This window comes from Rhodotorula graminis, assembly GCF_001329695.1.
Source record: "Rhodotorula graminis WP1 unplaced genomic scaffold RHOBAscaffold_3, whole genome shotgun sequence".
Taxonomy (NCBI): Eukaryota; Fungi; Basidiomycota; class Microbotryomycetes; order Sporidiobolales; family Sporidiobolaceae; genus Rhodotorula; species Rhodotorula graminis.
The window spans coordinates 956,900-971,901 of NW_017264930.1; the positions used below are offsets into that span (position 1 = coordinate 956,900).

Sequence of the window (15,002 nt, forward strand, 5' to 3'; positions counted from 1 at the left end):
CATCAGTCACTTGTCTCGTTGAGGCATGAGGCGCAGGAGGAGAAGGGACAGGCTGCCGCGACGTACTAGGGCATGTTCTTCTGCGTAAAGTCGAAAAAGTCGACGTCGCGCGAGAGCGACTCCATGAACATGCACTGCGGGGCGTCGAGTCGACGATGGTCAGTGAGTGTCAGGTGAAAGGGAGGGAGAGAAAGAGGGGGGACGCACGGTGAAGACGCCGCAGTCGCTCACGTTCTGCTGCTGCGGGACGTCCTGCGCACGCAAAGAAGGCGATGAATCAGTCTCGTCGAACGTGCGACGTGCGAGAGAGACCGAGAGCGAGACGAGTGCGCACCTCGTACCAGTAGTCGGTCCAGTCGCTCAGGTCAATCTCGCTCTTCTTGCGGTTGCGGTGCTCCTCGACGAGCCAGTTGCGCAGGCGCTGCGGGCGAGAGAGCGTGCGTCAGTGCGTCATGATCTGTCACTAGATCAAGGCACCCGCCACAGGGCGAGCGGCTCGAGCAGGAGAGAGAGAGACCCAGGCCGACGCACCTCGTAGACGAACGCGGCGGGCTTGCCGAACGAGTCGTAGTACTCGAAGCGCTTGAGCTTGAGGTTGACGGCGGCGCAGCACCAGTGCGAGTTGTTGTGGTTGATCGGGACGATGATGATGTCCTTCTCGAACGTGTCGAACTGCGCGGCGGGGCGGGGCAGGAAGGAAGGAGAGGGAGGGTTCAGTCTCGCGACCTCGAGGCGGGCCGCAAAGAGGGCGAGAGGGGAAACAGGGCGACGCACCCTGCGCGTCCACCGCTTGACCTTGGCAAAGCCCGAGTCGCCGTACCACGTGAAAAAGTTGGTGTTAAACACGAACGCCTTCCTCAACCTCGTCGGGCCCTCGCCCCTCGAGCCGCCCGCCGCCTCGACCTTGTCGGCCGCGTCGCTGCGCTGGTTGATGAGGACCCCGACAAAGTTGACGAGCTCGTCGTTGAGCCACGAGAGGCCCTGGAGCCGCTTGAGGTCCTTGAGCGACGCGGCCGCGCCGGGCGTGCTCGACTCGTAGCGCGCAGTGCTGAAGATGGCCTTGACGCGAGCGGCGTCCCCGGGAGAGAGCTCCTTGGGGAACTGCGGGCGCGGGCTCGACAAAGGTCAGGACGCTCGCTCGCGAGGGACGAGGGGAAAGAAGGAGAGCGCGAGACGCACCTTGCGCTTCTTGACCTTGGGCACCGCCTCGAGCGCCTTGGACGCCTCGTCGGCCGCCTTGAGCTCTTCTCGAAGGCGGTCGAACCGCTCGAACGCGTCGAGCTCGCGGGCGATCGGCTCGTCCAGGGTCGCCTTGGCCGTCGCGAGGACGCGGTCGAAGTCGGACGAGCGGCGGCGCGCGCCGGGCGCGGAACGCGCCGTGGTGGCGGACGAGGGGGGCGTCGTAGTGCTCGGGAAAGCGGGCGAGCGCAGGCCGTACGGCGTCGGGCCGGGGAAGAGGCTGCTGCCGAGGTCGAGCGCCGACTGGCCGACGATGCCCGACACCGAGCGGCCGACCTGGAGGCGAGCCGGGCGCCGTGAGGGGTTGGCGCGAGAGATGGCGTCTGTGCGAGGCGAGAACCAGGTCAGGCAATCGTTCCTCTCGACGACGGGGGGGAGGAAGAACGAGAGGAAACCGCGGCGACGCACCATGCTTGGCCTGCTCCTGCTGCAGCCCGCTCTCGAGCATCGCGCCGTACAGCTTCTGCTCGATGTCGTCCTCGGCCTCGGGCGCATCCGCATCAAGCTCGTCCTCGTCGCCGGCCGCCCACCCGCCCCTGCCCGTGCCCACGCTCGACGGCGCCTGGGTGCGCAAGCTCGCGAGCGTGCTCGCGTCGCGCTCGGCGATGGCGCGCTTGTGCTGTTGGACGGCCGGGCGGATGCGGCGTGGCGGGGAGGCCGGCAGGGAGGGTGCGGGCGACGGCGGCGAGGGCGGCGAGGGCGAGCGAGGGGCGTCGGGGTCGTAGTCGAGGGACCAAGGGGGACGAGGGATGCGCGCCGAGGTCGAAGAGGAAGTTGAGGTCGAGGCGAAAGTCGTGGCGGCGGGACGAGGTTGAGGGAGACGGGTGACGGACGGGGCAGGCGGCGAGGAGGGTCGAGCGGTCGGGGCGGGCAGGGGAGGAGGGGCGGGTCGTGGAGGACGACGAGAAGTGGACGAGGGTTGCTTGTGTGTCTGTCAGTATGCGCAATCAGGGCCATCCGCATGGTGTGGAAGGAGAGAGGGAGAGAGTCGAGGGACGCACCTTGTCGCTGCCCATGGGCTCCCTGCGCTGGTAGCCCGACATGCCCTCCGCCATCGAGCTCGCCCCGTCGTCCTCGGCGGCCTGCTGCCGCAGCTTCTTCTTCTCGACCAGGAGCGCCCTCATGCGGTCCTCCAGGTCGATCATCTCCTGCGGCTTGGGCGGCACGACGTCGTGACCCTGGGCGTTGGCCTCCATCGTGTCGTACGTGTGCGCCTTCTTAAGGACGAAGTGCCGCTCCTGGAGCTTGGCGTACTCGCTCGCGTACTCGCGCTTTAGGGCGCGGAGGCGGTCGGGTCGGACGCGGGGCGACGAGAGCTGGCGAGGAGAAGGGAGCGGTGGGTGGCCGTTGGCGCGGGGCGGCTGCTTGACGTTTGGTGTCGAGCCTGTGGGCTTGACTCGCGTGAGTGACTGCGCTCTGCAGGAGCGAGGACGACCCGAGGAGCCGGCGAAACAACACGGCGAAGACGCACCCTGCTTGTTGGCGGCGGCGAGAGCCTTGAACGCCTCGAGGCCGAGCGTGAACAGGTCCTTCCACGGCGGGATCCAAGCGCGGGCCGGACTGGGCGCAGGCTCGAGGCGGTGGTCGTCGTCGTCGCTGTCCCCGGTGAGGTCGACGACTTGGGTCGAGGGTTTGCGGCGCTTTGACGAGGACGAGGGCGGGTTGCCAGAGTGCGGCAGGTGGCGCTTCTGCCCCGTCATGCAGCGGCAGAGGCCCGTACAGCAGCCGGTGCCGAGGGCGACGAGGGTGGGGAAGGAGGAGGAGGAGGAGACGAGGAGGAGAGCCGATGAGACCGCACCAGCTCGACTCGCTTTGGTTGGTGCGAGCGTGGCTGTAGTACCGTCTGAATTCTTTCACGAGCATCATAAGCCCGACCAAGTACCAGCTCGAGCGGTCGACCGAGTCGCTCCCCTCGGCTCGCCGCTCTCGACCTCTCTCGTCCCCTCCCACACCTCGAGCTCGCCCAGAAGCACGCTCGCCGCAGTCCGACACGCTGCACCATCCCCGCCAGCCATGGGACTCGCGCACCGAGAGTACCTGACGAGCAGCACCGGCGGCAAAGTCTTTGGATGCCGACGGTGCAGGACCCACCTCACCACGAGCGAGCAGATCGAGTCCAAGGTGCGTCCAGCCTCTCCCTGCACTCTATCCCGGGCTCTGCGTGCGACGGTGTGCCCTCTCGTTGCCGTCGCCAGGCGCGAGACGGACCCTCGACGAGCGCGGCATGTGGGGGACGGAACCGTCTCGACAACTCGCTCACACTCGCTCTGCACGCAGAACTTCAACGGCCAGCACGGCCGGGCGTACCTCTTCACCTCTGTGTGCGTGTCCCGACCTCTCCTCGCCGAGCCGCCACCTCGCGTCCTCGGCCAACTCACCCTTTCCCTCCTCGCGCGCAGCGTCAACATCACCTGCGGGCCCGCAGAGGACCGGCCGATGACGACGGGCCTGCACACGGTGCGCGACATCATGTGCGCAAAGTGCGGCGAGGTCCTCGGCTGGAAGTACGGTGCGCTTCGACCCTTTCCCTCCCTCTCGACCACGAGCCTTCCTCGCGTGTCGAGCTCACTCTGCCTCGCGCACGCTCGCAGACAAGGCGTACGAGGCCAACCAGAAGTACAAGGAGGGCAAGCACATCCTCGAGAAGGCCCTCTTTAGTGCGTTGCGAGCGCCTCGTCCTCTTCCTCCCGCTCGTCCGAGCAGCCCTGACGCTCCCGCCTCGCGCAGCCGACGTCCAGTGACCGCGCACACCTCCCTCCTCTCATCGACTCGTCCCTCATCTCGTGTATCCAGCCTTCACCCTGTTGTCTTTACCTCGCTCCCTCGTCCTGTGCGCCTCCCTCTGGCTGTAGCTTCCCCTTCCCGCACCCTCCTCCTTCGCCTTTCTCGCCCGACTCGAGCTCTCTCCCCTTTTTGCCTCTCCCCCTCTTCGTACCTTGCACTTTATGCCGCGCCTCGCGCATTGCCTCTCTTGGTTCACTCGTCGAGAAGGAGAGCCCGAGGAAAGCGCGCGAGAGAGAGAGGAATCCGGTCTCTATTCGATACAAAAGATGCGCTCCATGCCCATGGTACTCGTCCCCAGCTACAGCTCTAGCGACTTATAAGCGCTCTCCTCGTCAACCTTCTGGTCCCCCTCGAGCTCTACCTCGTCGCCCTTCCTCCTCTTCTCCTTGGCGGCGTCGTCCCTCGACTTGTTCTTCTTGCCCTTGACCTCCTCCGGCGCGCGCACCGTCGCACGCTTCATCGAGTAGTGCTTGATGCCGACGACGGACGCGACGAGGCCGACAAACAGGAGCGGCGCGGCGATGATCTGCCGAGGCGAGGGAGGTTCGTGCGGCGTGAGCGAGGGGCCGAGAGGGAGGAAGGCGAGGCGAGGGAGGGAGGGAGAGAGGGAGAGGACGCACCCAGGGGTACGACAGGCTGCGCGTGTAGGCGTGGAGGACCTCCTGGCGCAACTCGGGCGGCTGTCGGCGCACCAGAGAGGTCAGGTCAGGTCCGGGGGTCCGGGTGGTCGAGAAAGGAGTGGAGGGAAGACAGAGAGAGCGAGGAAGAAGAGCTCGAGCCCGTTGACGCACCTCGATCTCAGTGAGCCCCTCGACCGACCCTGCCGCACTCGACTGACCCCTCCCGTTCCTCGCCGCGTACCCTGCCCACCCCTCGATCCCCTCGAGCCCGCTGCGGAGCTTGCTCGCGTAGATGGCGCCCGCGACCGCGATCCCGACCGTGCCGCCAACCGAGCGCAGGAGCGCGAGCGTCGCCGTCGAGGTGGCGAGGTCCTTGACGGGCATGGCGGCCTGGAGGTGCAGGAGCGGGAGCTGGAACAAGGGGCCGACGCCGAGGGCCGCGACGAGGAGGTAGAGCATCTGCGAGGCGCGGTTCGACGACTCGTCGAGCGTCGCGAGGAGGGCGTAGCCCAGCGTCGCAAACAGGTACGAGGCGATGATGAGCTCTTTGGTGCGCCGCCACTGCGGCGCGTTAGGAAAGGGAATGGGGTCAGTGCGTGCTCACGATGAGTCGGCTCAATTGAGAGGCCGAGAGGGAGGGAGCGGCGAGGGAGAGGGAGAGAGGGAGAGGAAGAGGGAGGAAGGTCGGACGCACCCGAGCGGCGAGGAAGCCCGAGATGACGCCAAACAGGGCCGTGCCGACCGAGAAGGGAATGAGCAGAACGCCTGCCATGAGCTGCACGCAACGAGAAAGGTCAGTCGATGCTGCAGCGACGCGTGACGCAAAGAGAGAGAGAGAGGGTTCGGGGCGCACCGGCGACGAGCCTGTAACCTGGAACCACAAAGGTTGATAGTAGGCTAGACCGTTGAAAGCAAACGACTGTACGAAGACGCCGGTAAGCAACGCGGCCGCCGTCTTGAGCTTGAAGATCCTCGGCGGGATGATCGGGCTCCGGGTCGTCTTGAGCTCGACGACGATGGCGGCGGCGAGCGTCACGGCGCCGACGACGAGGCAGGCGATGGTGCGTGCACGGCCCCAGCCTTGCTCGCCGAACGTGAAGCCGACGAGGAGGATGGCGAGGCCCGAGATGAGAAGGCCGAGTCCGAGGAAGTCGAAGGTCGAGAGGAGGTAGGCGGCCGTCGGCGGCGTGTGCGGGTTGAGCTTGAGGTAGAAGAACAGGAGCGCCAAGGCGACGATTCCCGAAGGAATGTTGATGCCGAACAACCACCTCCAGCTCGCGTACTGCGACAGAGCGCCGCCGACTGGGTGAGGAGGACGGTCAGGAGGAGGAACGCCGAGCGAGTGAGGGCCGGACGACGCACCGAGCGGGCCCAGTACTGCGGCGATGCCCTGTGCGACACGAGAAGAGTCAGTCGGACGCTCAAGAGACTCTACGGAGGCGACGCGACCGCCGTCGAGGAAAAGAGGCCACGCACCCAACACGAGCCGATCGCGCCGCTGTACTTGCCGCGCGTCTCGAGCGGCGTAATGTCGCCGACGACGATGTTGACCATCTGGAGGATGCCGCCGCCGCCGACGCCTTGCACTCCTCGACAGATGCAGAGCCAGAGGATGTTTTGTGCGGCGGCGCAGAGGCCCGAGCCCTGGGGAGGAAGAGAACGGTTAGCCTCGGGTTGTCGAGCCTGTGCCGGTCACACGAACACTTGGAAGGAGAAACAGGCAGCGACGCACGATCATGAAGATGACGATCGAGATGTACAAGACCCACTTGCGGCCGTAGTACTGCGTGGCGAAGAAGGGCAGGAGGAGAGGGTCAGGCCGGTGCGCGACGAGTGTGCGCTCCCGATGACAAAGAAGGGGAGGGCGAGACTCACGTCAGAGAGCTTGCCGTAGATGGGCGCGCACGCCGTGATCATGAGGAGGTAGGCGCCCGTGACCCACGACAGCGAGGCGGCGGTACCGTCCAGCTCTCGTTGCAGCGTCGAGAGCGCCGTCGCGACGGCGGTCGAGTCGAGGGCGGCGAGGAACGTCGTCAGGGCGAGGCTGTGACCGCGAGGAAAGACGTGGGTCAGTCTGCGGGCTCGAGAAGCGGTCCGCGCGCTCGCGGACCAGGGCGCACTCGAGAAGAGGCGTGGACGTACCTGAACATGACGATGAGCAGGTTGTTCTCGGGGATGACTGCAGGGAAGATCACGATGGCGCGAGGTCAGCCGACAATCCCTCGCGGTGCTTGAGTCGACCAAGGGGAAGGGGGGACGCACCATGCTCGTCCACCACCGGTGCTGGTCGTGCATCCTCCTCGACGACCGTGTCGCTGCTGACCGTCTTGCGCGAGTCGACCGCGTCCACCGGCGCGCCGTCGTCGCCGACCGCGTGCTCGATGTCGTCGAGTTGCCGGGGCGATCGAGGTGGTGGAGCAAGCGCGGCGTCGGGCAGTACTGCGGCATCGGTAGGCTTTGGACGCTGCGGAGCCATTAAGCAAGCGCGAGTCTCGCGAGCTGTGCGGACGAGGAGCGAGGTTGAGAGGGAGCAAAAGAGGAGGAGGCGCGCGGGGGAAGCGCCAGCCGAAACGGCCGACGGCTCAGGCAGCTCGCCCGAGTTGCCGCTTGGGGCCTCTCCTGAACTAGCTCACTTGTAACCTCGCTCGTATTCGGACTTGGTATTCAGCTCGTGCACGAGCTCTCGCGAGCTGCTCAAGCTCTCTTCCTTCGCCGAGAATGAGCCGGTGCAGGCTGTGGCGGCTCTGGCGCATCTCTTGAGCCTCTGAAAGAGCCTCTGAACGAGGGACACGGAGTAACACCGGCGGCCAGTGCGAGAGACAGGACGCTCGAGGCGGTGCAAGAGATGAGGAAGAGGAGAGGCGCCCTCTACCTCCACCCACACGCCTCGCGACGACGCGAGTAGCCTACACTGCGCTCAGAGCTAGCCGTACATCGACCCACGCCGCCCAGCACCGCTGTGCACGCCGTACTCGCCGACCCGACCTCGCTCAACCGCCTCCTCGCCTCGCCCGCGCCCAACCTCGACACCTCGTCCCACCGACCGTCAAGCAGGACTGCCCGCACGCTTCCAGATCACCATGAAGCCGGCTGGTAGCCGTGCGCCGCCCGACGAGCTGTTCCTGAGCGGCGACGAGGGCGACGACCAGGACGACGACGGTGCCGCCCCCGAGGAGCACGACAAGCTCGAGCAGCTCGCCGCCGAGCTCGACTCGCTCGACAAGCAGATCCGCAACCTGAAGAAGCTCCAGGCCGAGATCCACACCGAGCGCGACACGCTCCTCGCCACCATCGCCAGCCGCAAGTCGAGCGCCGCGCCGACTCGCCGCCCCGGTGCCGCACCCGTCGCCAAGGTTGCAGCATCTGCCGTCGACTACACGCTGTCGGACGCCTACTCGTGGTCGCGCGAGGCCAAGGAGCTCGCCAAGGACGTGTGGGGCGTGACGGCCTGGAGGATGGCGCAGGAGGGCGCCATCAACGCGACCATGGACGGGCGCGACGTCGTCACCGTCATGCCGACCGGCGGCGGCAAGTCGCTCATCTACCAGGTCCCGGCGCTCCTGTCGCCCGGCCTCACGGTCGTCATCACGCCGCTCATCTCGCTCATGTCGGACCAGGTGCGCCCCCGTTTCCCTGCCCTACTCCCTCAGCCCCCCCTGCTCACTCTGCCTCGCTACGTGCGCAGGTCCACAACCTCCTCGAGCGCGACATCGCGGCGGCCGCGATCCACGCGTCGGCGTCGCAGGACGAGATCAAGCGCGTCATGAAGCGCATGCTCGGCGCGGCGGCAGCGCCCAAGGGCAAGGGCAAGAAGAAGGCCGCCCTCGACGACGAAGATGACGACGCCGAGCCGCTCAAGCTCGTCTACGTGACGCCCGAGCGCGTCGAGAAGAGCAAGACGTTCGTCAACACGCTCCAGAAGGCGTACGACGCCGGCCTCTTGAGCCGGTTCGTCATCGACGAGGCGCACTGCCTGAGCTCGATGGGCCACGACTACCGCCCGGGCTACCTGTCGCTGCAGCGCCTGCGCGTCCTGTTCCCGCGCATCCCGATCCTCGCCGTCACGGCGACGGCGCCCAAGAACGTCGTCGCCGACATGCTCAAGATCCTCGGCCTCTCGCCGCGCACCTCGCCCGGCAACGCCGCTCTCCCCAAGACGACCGTCCTGTTCAGCGCGCCCCTGTACCGCCCCAACTTGCGCTACAGCGTCGTCGCCAAGCCCGCCAGCGTGCAGGTCGCGCTCGAGGCCATCGTCGACTGGATCCTCGAGCACCACGCCGGCGGCGAAAGCGGCATCATCTACTCGCTCAGTCGCGCCGACGCCGAAAACATCACTAAGGGCATCAACTCGAGCGCTCGGGCCAAGGGCAAGCTGCGCGCCGCCGTCTGTGCGTCCTCCTCTTCCTCCCCTCCCTTCTTTCCCTTTTTGCCTCCTCGTCCTCGTTCACAACTGCCCGCTGTAGCCCGACCTGACGTGTTTGTCCCCCTTGCAGATCACGCCTACATCGACGACGCCGAGAAGCAGCGCGTGCACGACCAGTGGCGCTCGGGCCGCATCCAGGTCGTCGTCGCGACCAACGCGTCGTTCGGCCTCGGGATCGACAAGGCCGACGTGCGCTACGTCGTCCACCACGCGCTCCCCAAGTCGCTCGCCAACATGTACCAGGAGAGCGGGCGCGCCGGCCGGGACGGCCGCCCCGCCGACTGCATCACGTTCTTCCGCGCCGCCGACGCTTCGCGCCTGTCGACCCTTACGTACGACACGTTCTCGAGCGGCGGCAAGGAGAAGCTGTACGAGGTCATCGAGTACGCCGAGGACAAGAAGACGTGCCGCAAGGTCCTGTTTGCGCGCTACTTTGCGTCGACGTACGATGCCGGGACCGCCTTTGACGCCGACGACGAGGACGGCGACGCTCCCTGCGGTCAGTGCGACAACGTGCGCAGCCTCCTTTCCCCCTCGCAATTTCGCGTCCCGTCCTGACCTCTCTGCCTCCCTCCTCGCAGTGCCTGCGCGACCCGGCCACCGTCTCGACCGTCGACGTCTCGCTCTCAGCGTACCGCGCACTGCGCATCATCTCGGCGGCGACGGCGCAGCGCGGCACACTCACGCTCCCGCAGGCGGCCGACCTCGTGCGCGGCAACGGCGGCGGGACCTTCTCGACGCAGGAGGCCAAGAGCAAGGGCAAGGGCAAGGTCGACGTCAAGGCTGAGGCGGGTGGCAAGGTCGAGCTGAGCAAGGACGAGACGGAGCAGATGCTGCTCATGCTCCTCGTCGAGGGGCGGCTCCAGGAGGAGTTTCACGCGAGTGCGTCCCTCGCCTCTCTCTCTCTGTCTCTCCCTCTCCCACTGTCTCCCTCTCCCTCCTCCCTCTCTTTTTACCTCTTTCTCTCCCTTTTTCTTCCTGTCGACCTCCCTCACCCTCGTTGTTCGCGCCCTCTGACCAAAAATGCCCTCGCCTTTCCCCCCGCCACAGCCGCCTACTCGGTCAACGCCTACGTCCGCCCCTCGTCCCGCGCCATCCGCCTTACGCGCCTCGACCCCTCGTCCGTCTCGTCCGCCGCCGACCTGCCCGTCTCGCTCTCGATCGACGTCCTCGTCGCCGGCTCGGGCTCGGGCGGCGGCGCCAAGAAGCGCAAGGCGCCGGCTGCGACGGCGGCGACGGGTGGAGCGAGCGGCGCCAAGAAGCGCAAGAAGATCGCCCCGCCTGTCGAGACGGACGACGAGGCCGAGGACGAGGACGAGGACGGGCCCGGTGACGAGTGGGACGCCGGGGCGGGGCGCTTCGGCGGCGCGGTCGACGACGAGGAGCTCGAGGCGTTTGAGCATGCGCGTGCGCTCGAACCGAGCAGCGATGGCGCGATGGACGACGACGGGTGGGCGTCGGTGAGGACTGCGGCGCGTGGGGCTCGGGCGAGTGCGAGCGCGGGAGGGAGGAAGGGGAGGACCGAGGTGCTGGAGCTCGACTGAGGGTGCTCTGCAACGCTTGATGTGCGCTTTGCTCTCGCGAAATCTCTCGACGTGCAGGCTCTCACGAGAGAAGAGTAGAGAGAGTGTAAAGCGGGCGCGAGTGCAACAACAGAGAGGGTACGGCAGAGGTCAAAGCGCGAGAACGAGGGCGACTCAGAGGAAACGCTCCTGCTGCCACGGTCGCTCACCCGGCGAGTACTGCGAGCTTGAGAGAGTCAGTCTCGTGCGTCTTCGTCGAGAGGCGCGCGGGAGGGAGGAGAGAGAGAGAGGGCACGCACCCGGCTGAGCGGGCGGCGGAACGTGACGAGGTCGGAGGCCTTCTGCTCGAGCTCGGCGGCCGACTTGGCGCGGACTTGCGGCGGGCCGTCAAAGGGCTGTCAGTGACTGCTTGCGCTGCGCCGAGTGATGCTGAGAGGGAGAAGAGGGGACGCACTCGGGAGGACCACGCCGAGCTCGTAGTTGTTGATGGCGAGCGTCGGCCCGCTCGAGCCGTTCTCGAGCCGGCCCCAGGCGGCACTCGTGCTGCGTCGCGAGGCAATACTGTGAGCTCGTGCCGCCGCAGCTGCGACGTCGAGGAAGACAAAGAGAAAGAGGAGGACGCACAAGTTGTGCGACCCGAGGTACATCCACCCGCCGTGCTCTTTCGGCTCGGGTGCGCCCGCCGGCCACTTCTGCAGCCCGAGGACTGTGCAGGCCAAGTTCGGCAAATCGTCAGGTCTCGTTCGAGGGGAAAGAGAATGGCCGGCGAGGGGAGCGAGGCGACGCACGGATCTTGGTGTGGGCCGCGACGCGCGCGCGCTTGCTCTGCCCGCGGTGGAACAGGTGCTGCGGGAAGCCCTTGGCGTCCCACGTCTTGACCGGGCAGAACAGGGTCCCGCCTCCCTGTGCACGGGCGCCGAGAGCGTCAGTGCGACGCTTGGCGCGACTCGGGCCGACAGAGGAGAGAAAGGGGGGGACGGACCGGCGCGCCGTTGAACGAGCCCGTGATCTCGTCCTCGGTCGGGAACACGATCTTGATCGGGAGGCGCACGGGCTGACCCGTCGGCGGCACCGGGTACTGCGGCGGTGCGGTGCGGCCCTTTCCTGCGCCAAAGTAGCTCGACGGGAGGACGCCCGCGCACGCGCCGAGGACCTGCGACAGCCACGCGGGCGTGTAGCGCCCGATCGACGAGCCCGTCGCCTCGAGCTCCCACGTCCCGCCCGGCGCAAAGCCCAAGGCCTGGACGGCGCTCGCGAGGCTCGCGAGGCCGCCGCCCTTTTTCTCGTCGCGCGCGAGGACGTACTTGCCCTGGGTCGAGTGCACGAGGCGCACGTCGAACGACGCCGAAAAATCGTACTGCGACGCGGGTTGGACGAAGCGCTTGGGGATGTCGAGCGCTGCCGAGGTGAGGCGAGGGGCAGGGCGCGTGTCAGTCGGTGAGGCGAGCGACACGACCCAAAAGAGGGGGAAGGAGAGACGAGGGGGACGCACTGAAGCAGACCTGGAGGAACGAGCGCGAGAACTGGGTGTGCGTCTCGTTCTTGAACGGGTCCTTGACGTCGCTCGGGGCGTAGGGAAAGTCGACGACGAACAGGGCGTTGTCGATCGTGTCCCAGTCGTAGGGGACCGCGTTCGCCGTCGGGATGACGACGCGCATGTATTCGTCGTGGTAGTAGATCTGCGGCGCGAGGGGGCGAGTCAGGGCACCGCTGCGCGAAGACAGGGAAAGAGAATGCCCGAAAGCGCGACGACGACAAACGACGAACCATGAGCTTGGTGTGCATGACGCCCGGGTACGGCCCGCTCAGTCGCTCCTTTGGCACGACGCGGAACGTGTTGGGCTTGAGCGAGCACACGGCGAGCGCGGGCTGCGAGTCGCCCTCGAGGCGCGCCTGGACGAGCAGGAGCGGCGTCTCGTCGCCAAAGTGCGACACGACCCACTCGGGCTCGGACACGTAGGCCGACACGACGGCGGCCTGGAGCGTCGAGCGCGACCCGATCAGGTCGGCGAACGAGTACGAGTCCCGGTCCGGGTGGAACTTGGACGGGACGCGCTTGACGGCGCCGCGCCAGAACCGGTGCGAGTGCTTGTGCGACGGCGCGGTGGACGTGGTCGGGCGGGTGCTCGAGGTCGAGCTGGCAGCGACGTCGTCGTCGTCGTCGTCCGGCGCGAGCAGGTCGGCGAACGTCTTGACGCGCCCGCCCCGGCCCGCGCTCGCACCACCGCCGCCCGGACCCCAGCTCGTCGACGCGACCTTGACCGTCGGCGGCGCGGCATCGCCCCTCGCCCGCTGGCGCGCGAGCCGCTGCCGCTCGAGGTCGGCGCGGTCGCTCACTGCGCCGATGCCGCCGCCGCTCGAGGTCGAGGTCGCTCCGCCGGCCGCGCTGCCACCCGCCGCCGAGCCGCCCGCCGCTGCGGTGCGCCTTGCCTCCTCCTCGAGCGAGAGCCGTATCGCGAGCGCGAGTGCCGCGTCCTCCTCCTGCTCCTCGCGCGCGTCGTCGTCCAACCGTCCTCCGGCGGCGGCGCTCCCGCCCGCGTCGCGCCCCAGCTGAGGCGGAGGCGGCGGTGCAGGGCGTGTGTCGTCGTCCGAGTCGCTGTCGAGCTGGATGACCTCGATGGGTCGTTTGGGCGGCATGGTGGTGGACGCGGGGCTCGGAGCTGATGAGGCGGCGAGGAGGGCGGGGAGGCGGTGGGCGCGGGTTGGGCTGGACGGCGGTAGCTCGAAGAGAGTGGCTGGAGCTGGGTGGCGGGAGCTCTCGCGAGCTGCTCGAGTGGTGGGCGTCGAGGGTTTGCAGAGAGGGAGCGACGAGGAGCCGGCCGACGGCGAGAGGCGGTTGCAGCCCCACTTGGTCGCGTCTCTTCTCGCAACGAGCTTTCCAGCTCTCTTTCACACTGCCCTGCTCTTTGACTCGCACGCCGTCCCCGTCAAGTCATTCCATACCGGGCCGCGCGACCCCTTCTCGCACCCACCCTCGCACCGCCTCGAGCATCTCGCTCTTGCTCTCGCCGTCGCGCCAAAAGTGGTCCGCCCCCTCGACCTCGACCGCGCGCCACAGTCCCTCTGCCTGCCCCCGCGCCGGAGCCGCACGCTCGAAGTCGGCCGCCCACCGCCTGAGCCGCTCGACGCCCGAGAAGTCGTCCCTCGTCCCGTGGACGGCGAGGACGCGCGCCTCGCCGCGCTCGACGAGCGATCGGAGCGCGGTGGTCGCGGGCCCGGGGTGGAGGGCCGTGAGGGCCCAGAGGACCGAGAGCGGGTAGCTGAGGAGGAGGTACGACGTGCGGAGGGTGCTCGAGGCGGCGGCGGCGGCGGCGGCGGCGGCGGGGGCCGAGGTCGGTGCGGCGGGCGGCGGGGACGACGAGGCGGCGAGCGAGCCGAACGAGTAGCCGCACAGGAGCAGGTCGTACGTCGTCGCCGAGGAGGAGGGCGCGGCGACTCGAGGGAAGAGGAGCGGGAGGACGAGGTCGTCGACGAGCTCGCGAAAGTCGGCTGCTTCAGCTGCGCCTCTGTCGGGGGGTGGTCGAGCAAGGTCAGCTCCTTGCCGTCGCTGCACGCCTGAACAGAGAGAGAGAGAGAAGCGGGGACGCACCTCCAGCTCGTGCTCCCCGTGGACTCGCCCGCGCCGCGAGCGTCGTAGCGAACCACGAGGAACCCCTCGTCGACGAGCAGGTCGGCGAGGGCGCGCACGACGTGGTCGTCCTTGGACCCGCCGAGGCGGCCGTACGGGTGGGCGATGAGGGCAGCGGCTCGTCGAGGTGCGGCGGTGGGACGGTGCAGGGCGTAGGAGAGCGTGGGGCTGCCGGCGCGCAGCGTGTGGGTGCCGTGCTGGACCGTGTGAGCCATGTCGGCGGGCTGTAGCGCAGCTTTGCACTGTCGAGGGAGCTGGGCGAGGGAGAGCCGGACCCCACCTCGTCTTCATCAGCTCGACCTCACCTTCTCGTCCGGCCACACGCTCGCCATGCTCGTGCGCTTACTCGCCTTGCCTGCATTGGCACTGCTCGCCGTCGCCCAGTCGGTCCCGCAGATCCTCGTCTACACCAAAGTGCGTCCCACCAACCCTCTCCTCGCCGCCGAGCTGACACTCCTCGGCGCCCCACCCAGACCGCAGGCTACTACCACGAGTCGATCCCGACCGCGAGCGCCGCCATCGTCCGCATCGGCACCGACTCGGGCCAGTTCAACGCGACCGTGTCCAACGACGACACGCTCTTCTCGGACGACGGCCTCGCGCCCTTCAAGCTCATCGCGTTCCTGTCCAACTCGGACCAAATCCTGACCGAAGCCGGCGAGGCGGCCCTCACAAGGTGGCTCGCGACGACCGGCGGCAGCTTGGCCGGCTTGCACCCTGTTGCCGCCTGCCCATCACCGACACGGCTTTAGGCGTGGCCCCCGCTCCTAGTGAGACTACCACCC

General features: G+C 67.8%; 7 protein-coding genes across 7 annotated transcripts; 3 read left to right on the plus strand and 4 right to left on the minus strand.

The window, feature by feature from the left end:
- Positions 1–159: 159 nt before the first annotated feature.
- RHOBADRAFT_12319 (uncharacterized protein) lies at positions 160–1,110 on the minus strand (the record flags this gene model as incomplete). Its single annotated transcript, XM_018412088.1, has 4 exons — positions 160–252; positions 335–421; positions 532–672; positions 775–1,110. Coding segments are annotated over 4 exons (657 nt in total), but the record flags the coding sequence as incomplete, so codon positions are not given.
- Positions 1,111–3,186: 2,076 nt separating this feature from the next.
- RHOBADRAFT_64644 (uncharacterized protein) lies at positions 3,187–4,210 on the plus strand. Its single transcript, XM_018418535.1, has 5 exons — positions 3,187–3,360; positions 3,517–3,560; positions 3,639–3,748; positions 3,831–3,896; positions 3,967–4,210. The coding sequence occupies exons 1-5, from the start codon at positions 3,253–3,255 to the stop codon at positions 3,978–3,980; spliced, it is 342 nt and encodes a 113-aa protein (XP_018273091.1). The 5' UTR covers positions 3,187–3,252; the 3' UTR covers positions 3,981–4,210.
- Positions 4,211–4,253: 43 nt separating this feature from the next.
- Positions 4,254–7,119, minus strand: RHOBADRAFT_52006 (uncharacterized protein; the record flags this gene model as incomplete). The annotated part of the gene is made up of 11 exons (XM_018416124.1): positions 4,254–4,549; positions 4,644–4,703; positions 4,815–5,204; positions 5,338–5,418; positions 5,497–5,945; positions 6,006–6,033; positions 6,120–6,287; positions 6,376–6,426; positions 6,519–6,687; positions 6,786–6,822; positions 6,906–7,119. 11 exons carry the CDS (start codon positions 7,117–7,119, stop codon positions 4,322–4,324), a joined length of 1,875 nt encoding a protein of 624 aa, XP_018273092.1. The 3' UTR covers positions 4,254–4,321.
- Positions 7,120–7,723: 604 nt separating this feature from the next.
- RHOBADRAFT_34512 (uncharacterized protein) lies at positions 7,724–10,527 on the plus strand (the record flags this gene model as incomplete). Its single annotated transcript, XM_018413202.1, has 5 exons — positions 7,724–8,260; positions 8,329–9,031; positions 9,137–9,579; positions 9,648–9,948; positions 10,117–10,527. Coding segments are annotated over 5 exons (2,394 nt in total), but the record flags the coding sequence as incomplete, so codon positions are not given.
- A 236-nt stretch (positions 10,528–10,763) lies between these two features.
- RHOBADRAFT_52008 (uncharacterized protein) lies at positions 10,764–13,226 on the minus strand (the record flags this gene model as incomplete). Its single annotated transcript, XM_018416125.1, has 8 exons — positions 10,764–10,808; positions 10,889–10,962; positions 11,044–11,132; positions 11,214–11,295; positions 11,378–11,492; positions 11,572–11,987; positions 12,082–12,268; positions 12,357–13,226. The coding sequence occupies 8 exons, from the start codon at positions 13,224–13,226 to the stop codon at positions 10,764–10,766; spliced, it is 1,878 nt and encodes a 625-aa protein (XP_018273094.1).
- A 295-nt stretch (positions 13,227–13,521) lies between these two features.
- On the minus strand, positions 13,522–14,432 carry RHOBADRAFT_42259 (uncharacterized protein; the record flags this gene model as incomplete). The annotated part of the gene is made up of 2 exons (XM_018414033.1): positions 13,522–14,095; positions 14,179–14,432. 2 exons carry the CDS (start codon positions 14,430–14,432, stop codon positions 13,522–13,524), a joined length of 828 nt encoding a protein of 275 aa, XP_018273095.1.
- A 115-nt stretch (positions 14,433–14,547) lies between these two features.
- Positions 14,548–14,969, plus strand: RHOBADRAFT_42260 (uncharacterized protein; the record flags this gene model as incomplete). Its single annotated transcript, XM_018414034.1, has 2 exons — positions 14,548–14,631; positions 14,691–14,969. 2 exons carry the CDS (start codon positions 14,548–14,550, stop codon positions 14,967–14,969), a joined length of 363 nt encoding a protein of 120 aa, XP_018273096.1.
- Positions 14,970–15,002: the final 33 nt, after the last annotated feature.

Excerpts from the sequence above, each read along its gene's own strand:
- RHOBADRAFT_64644 (XM_018418535.1), top strand. The coding sequence starts at position 3,253 with ATGGGACTCGCGCACCGAGAGTACCTGACGAGCAGCACCGGCGGCAAA. Across the intron at positions 3,361-3,516 it reads GCGAGCAGATCGAGTCCAAG|AACTTCAACGGCCAGCACGG; the intron begins GTGCGTCCAGCC and ends CTCTGCACGCAG. Across the intron at positions 3,561-3,638 it reads GCGTACCTCTTCACCTCTGT|CGTCAACATCACCTGCGGGC; the intron begins GTGCGTGTCCCG and ends CCTCGCGCGCAG.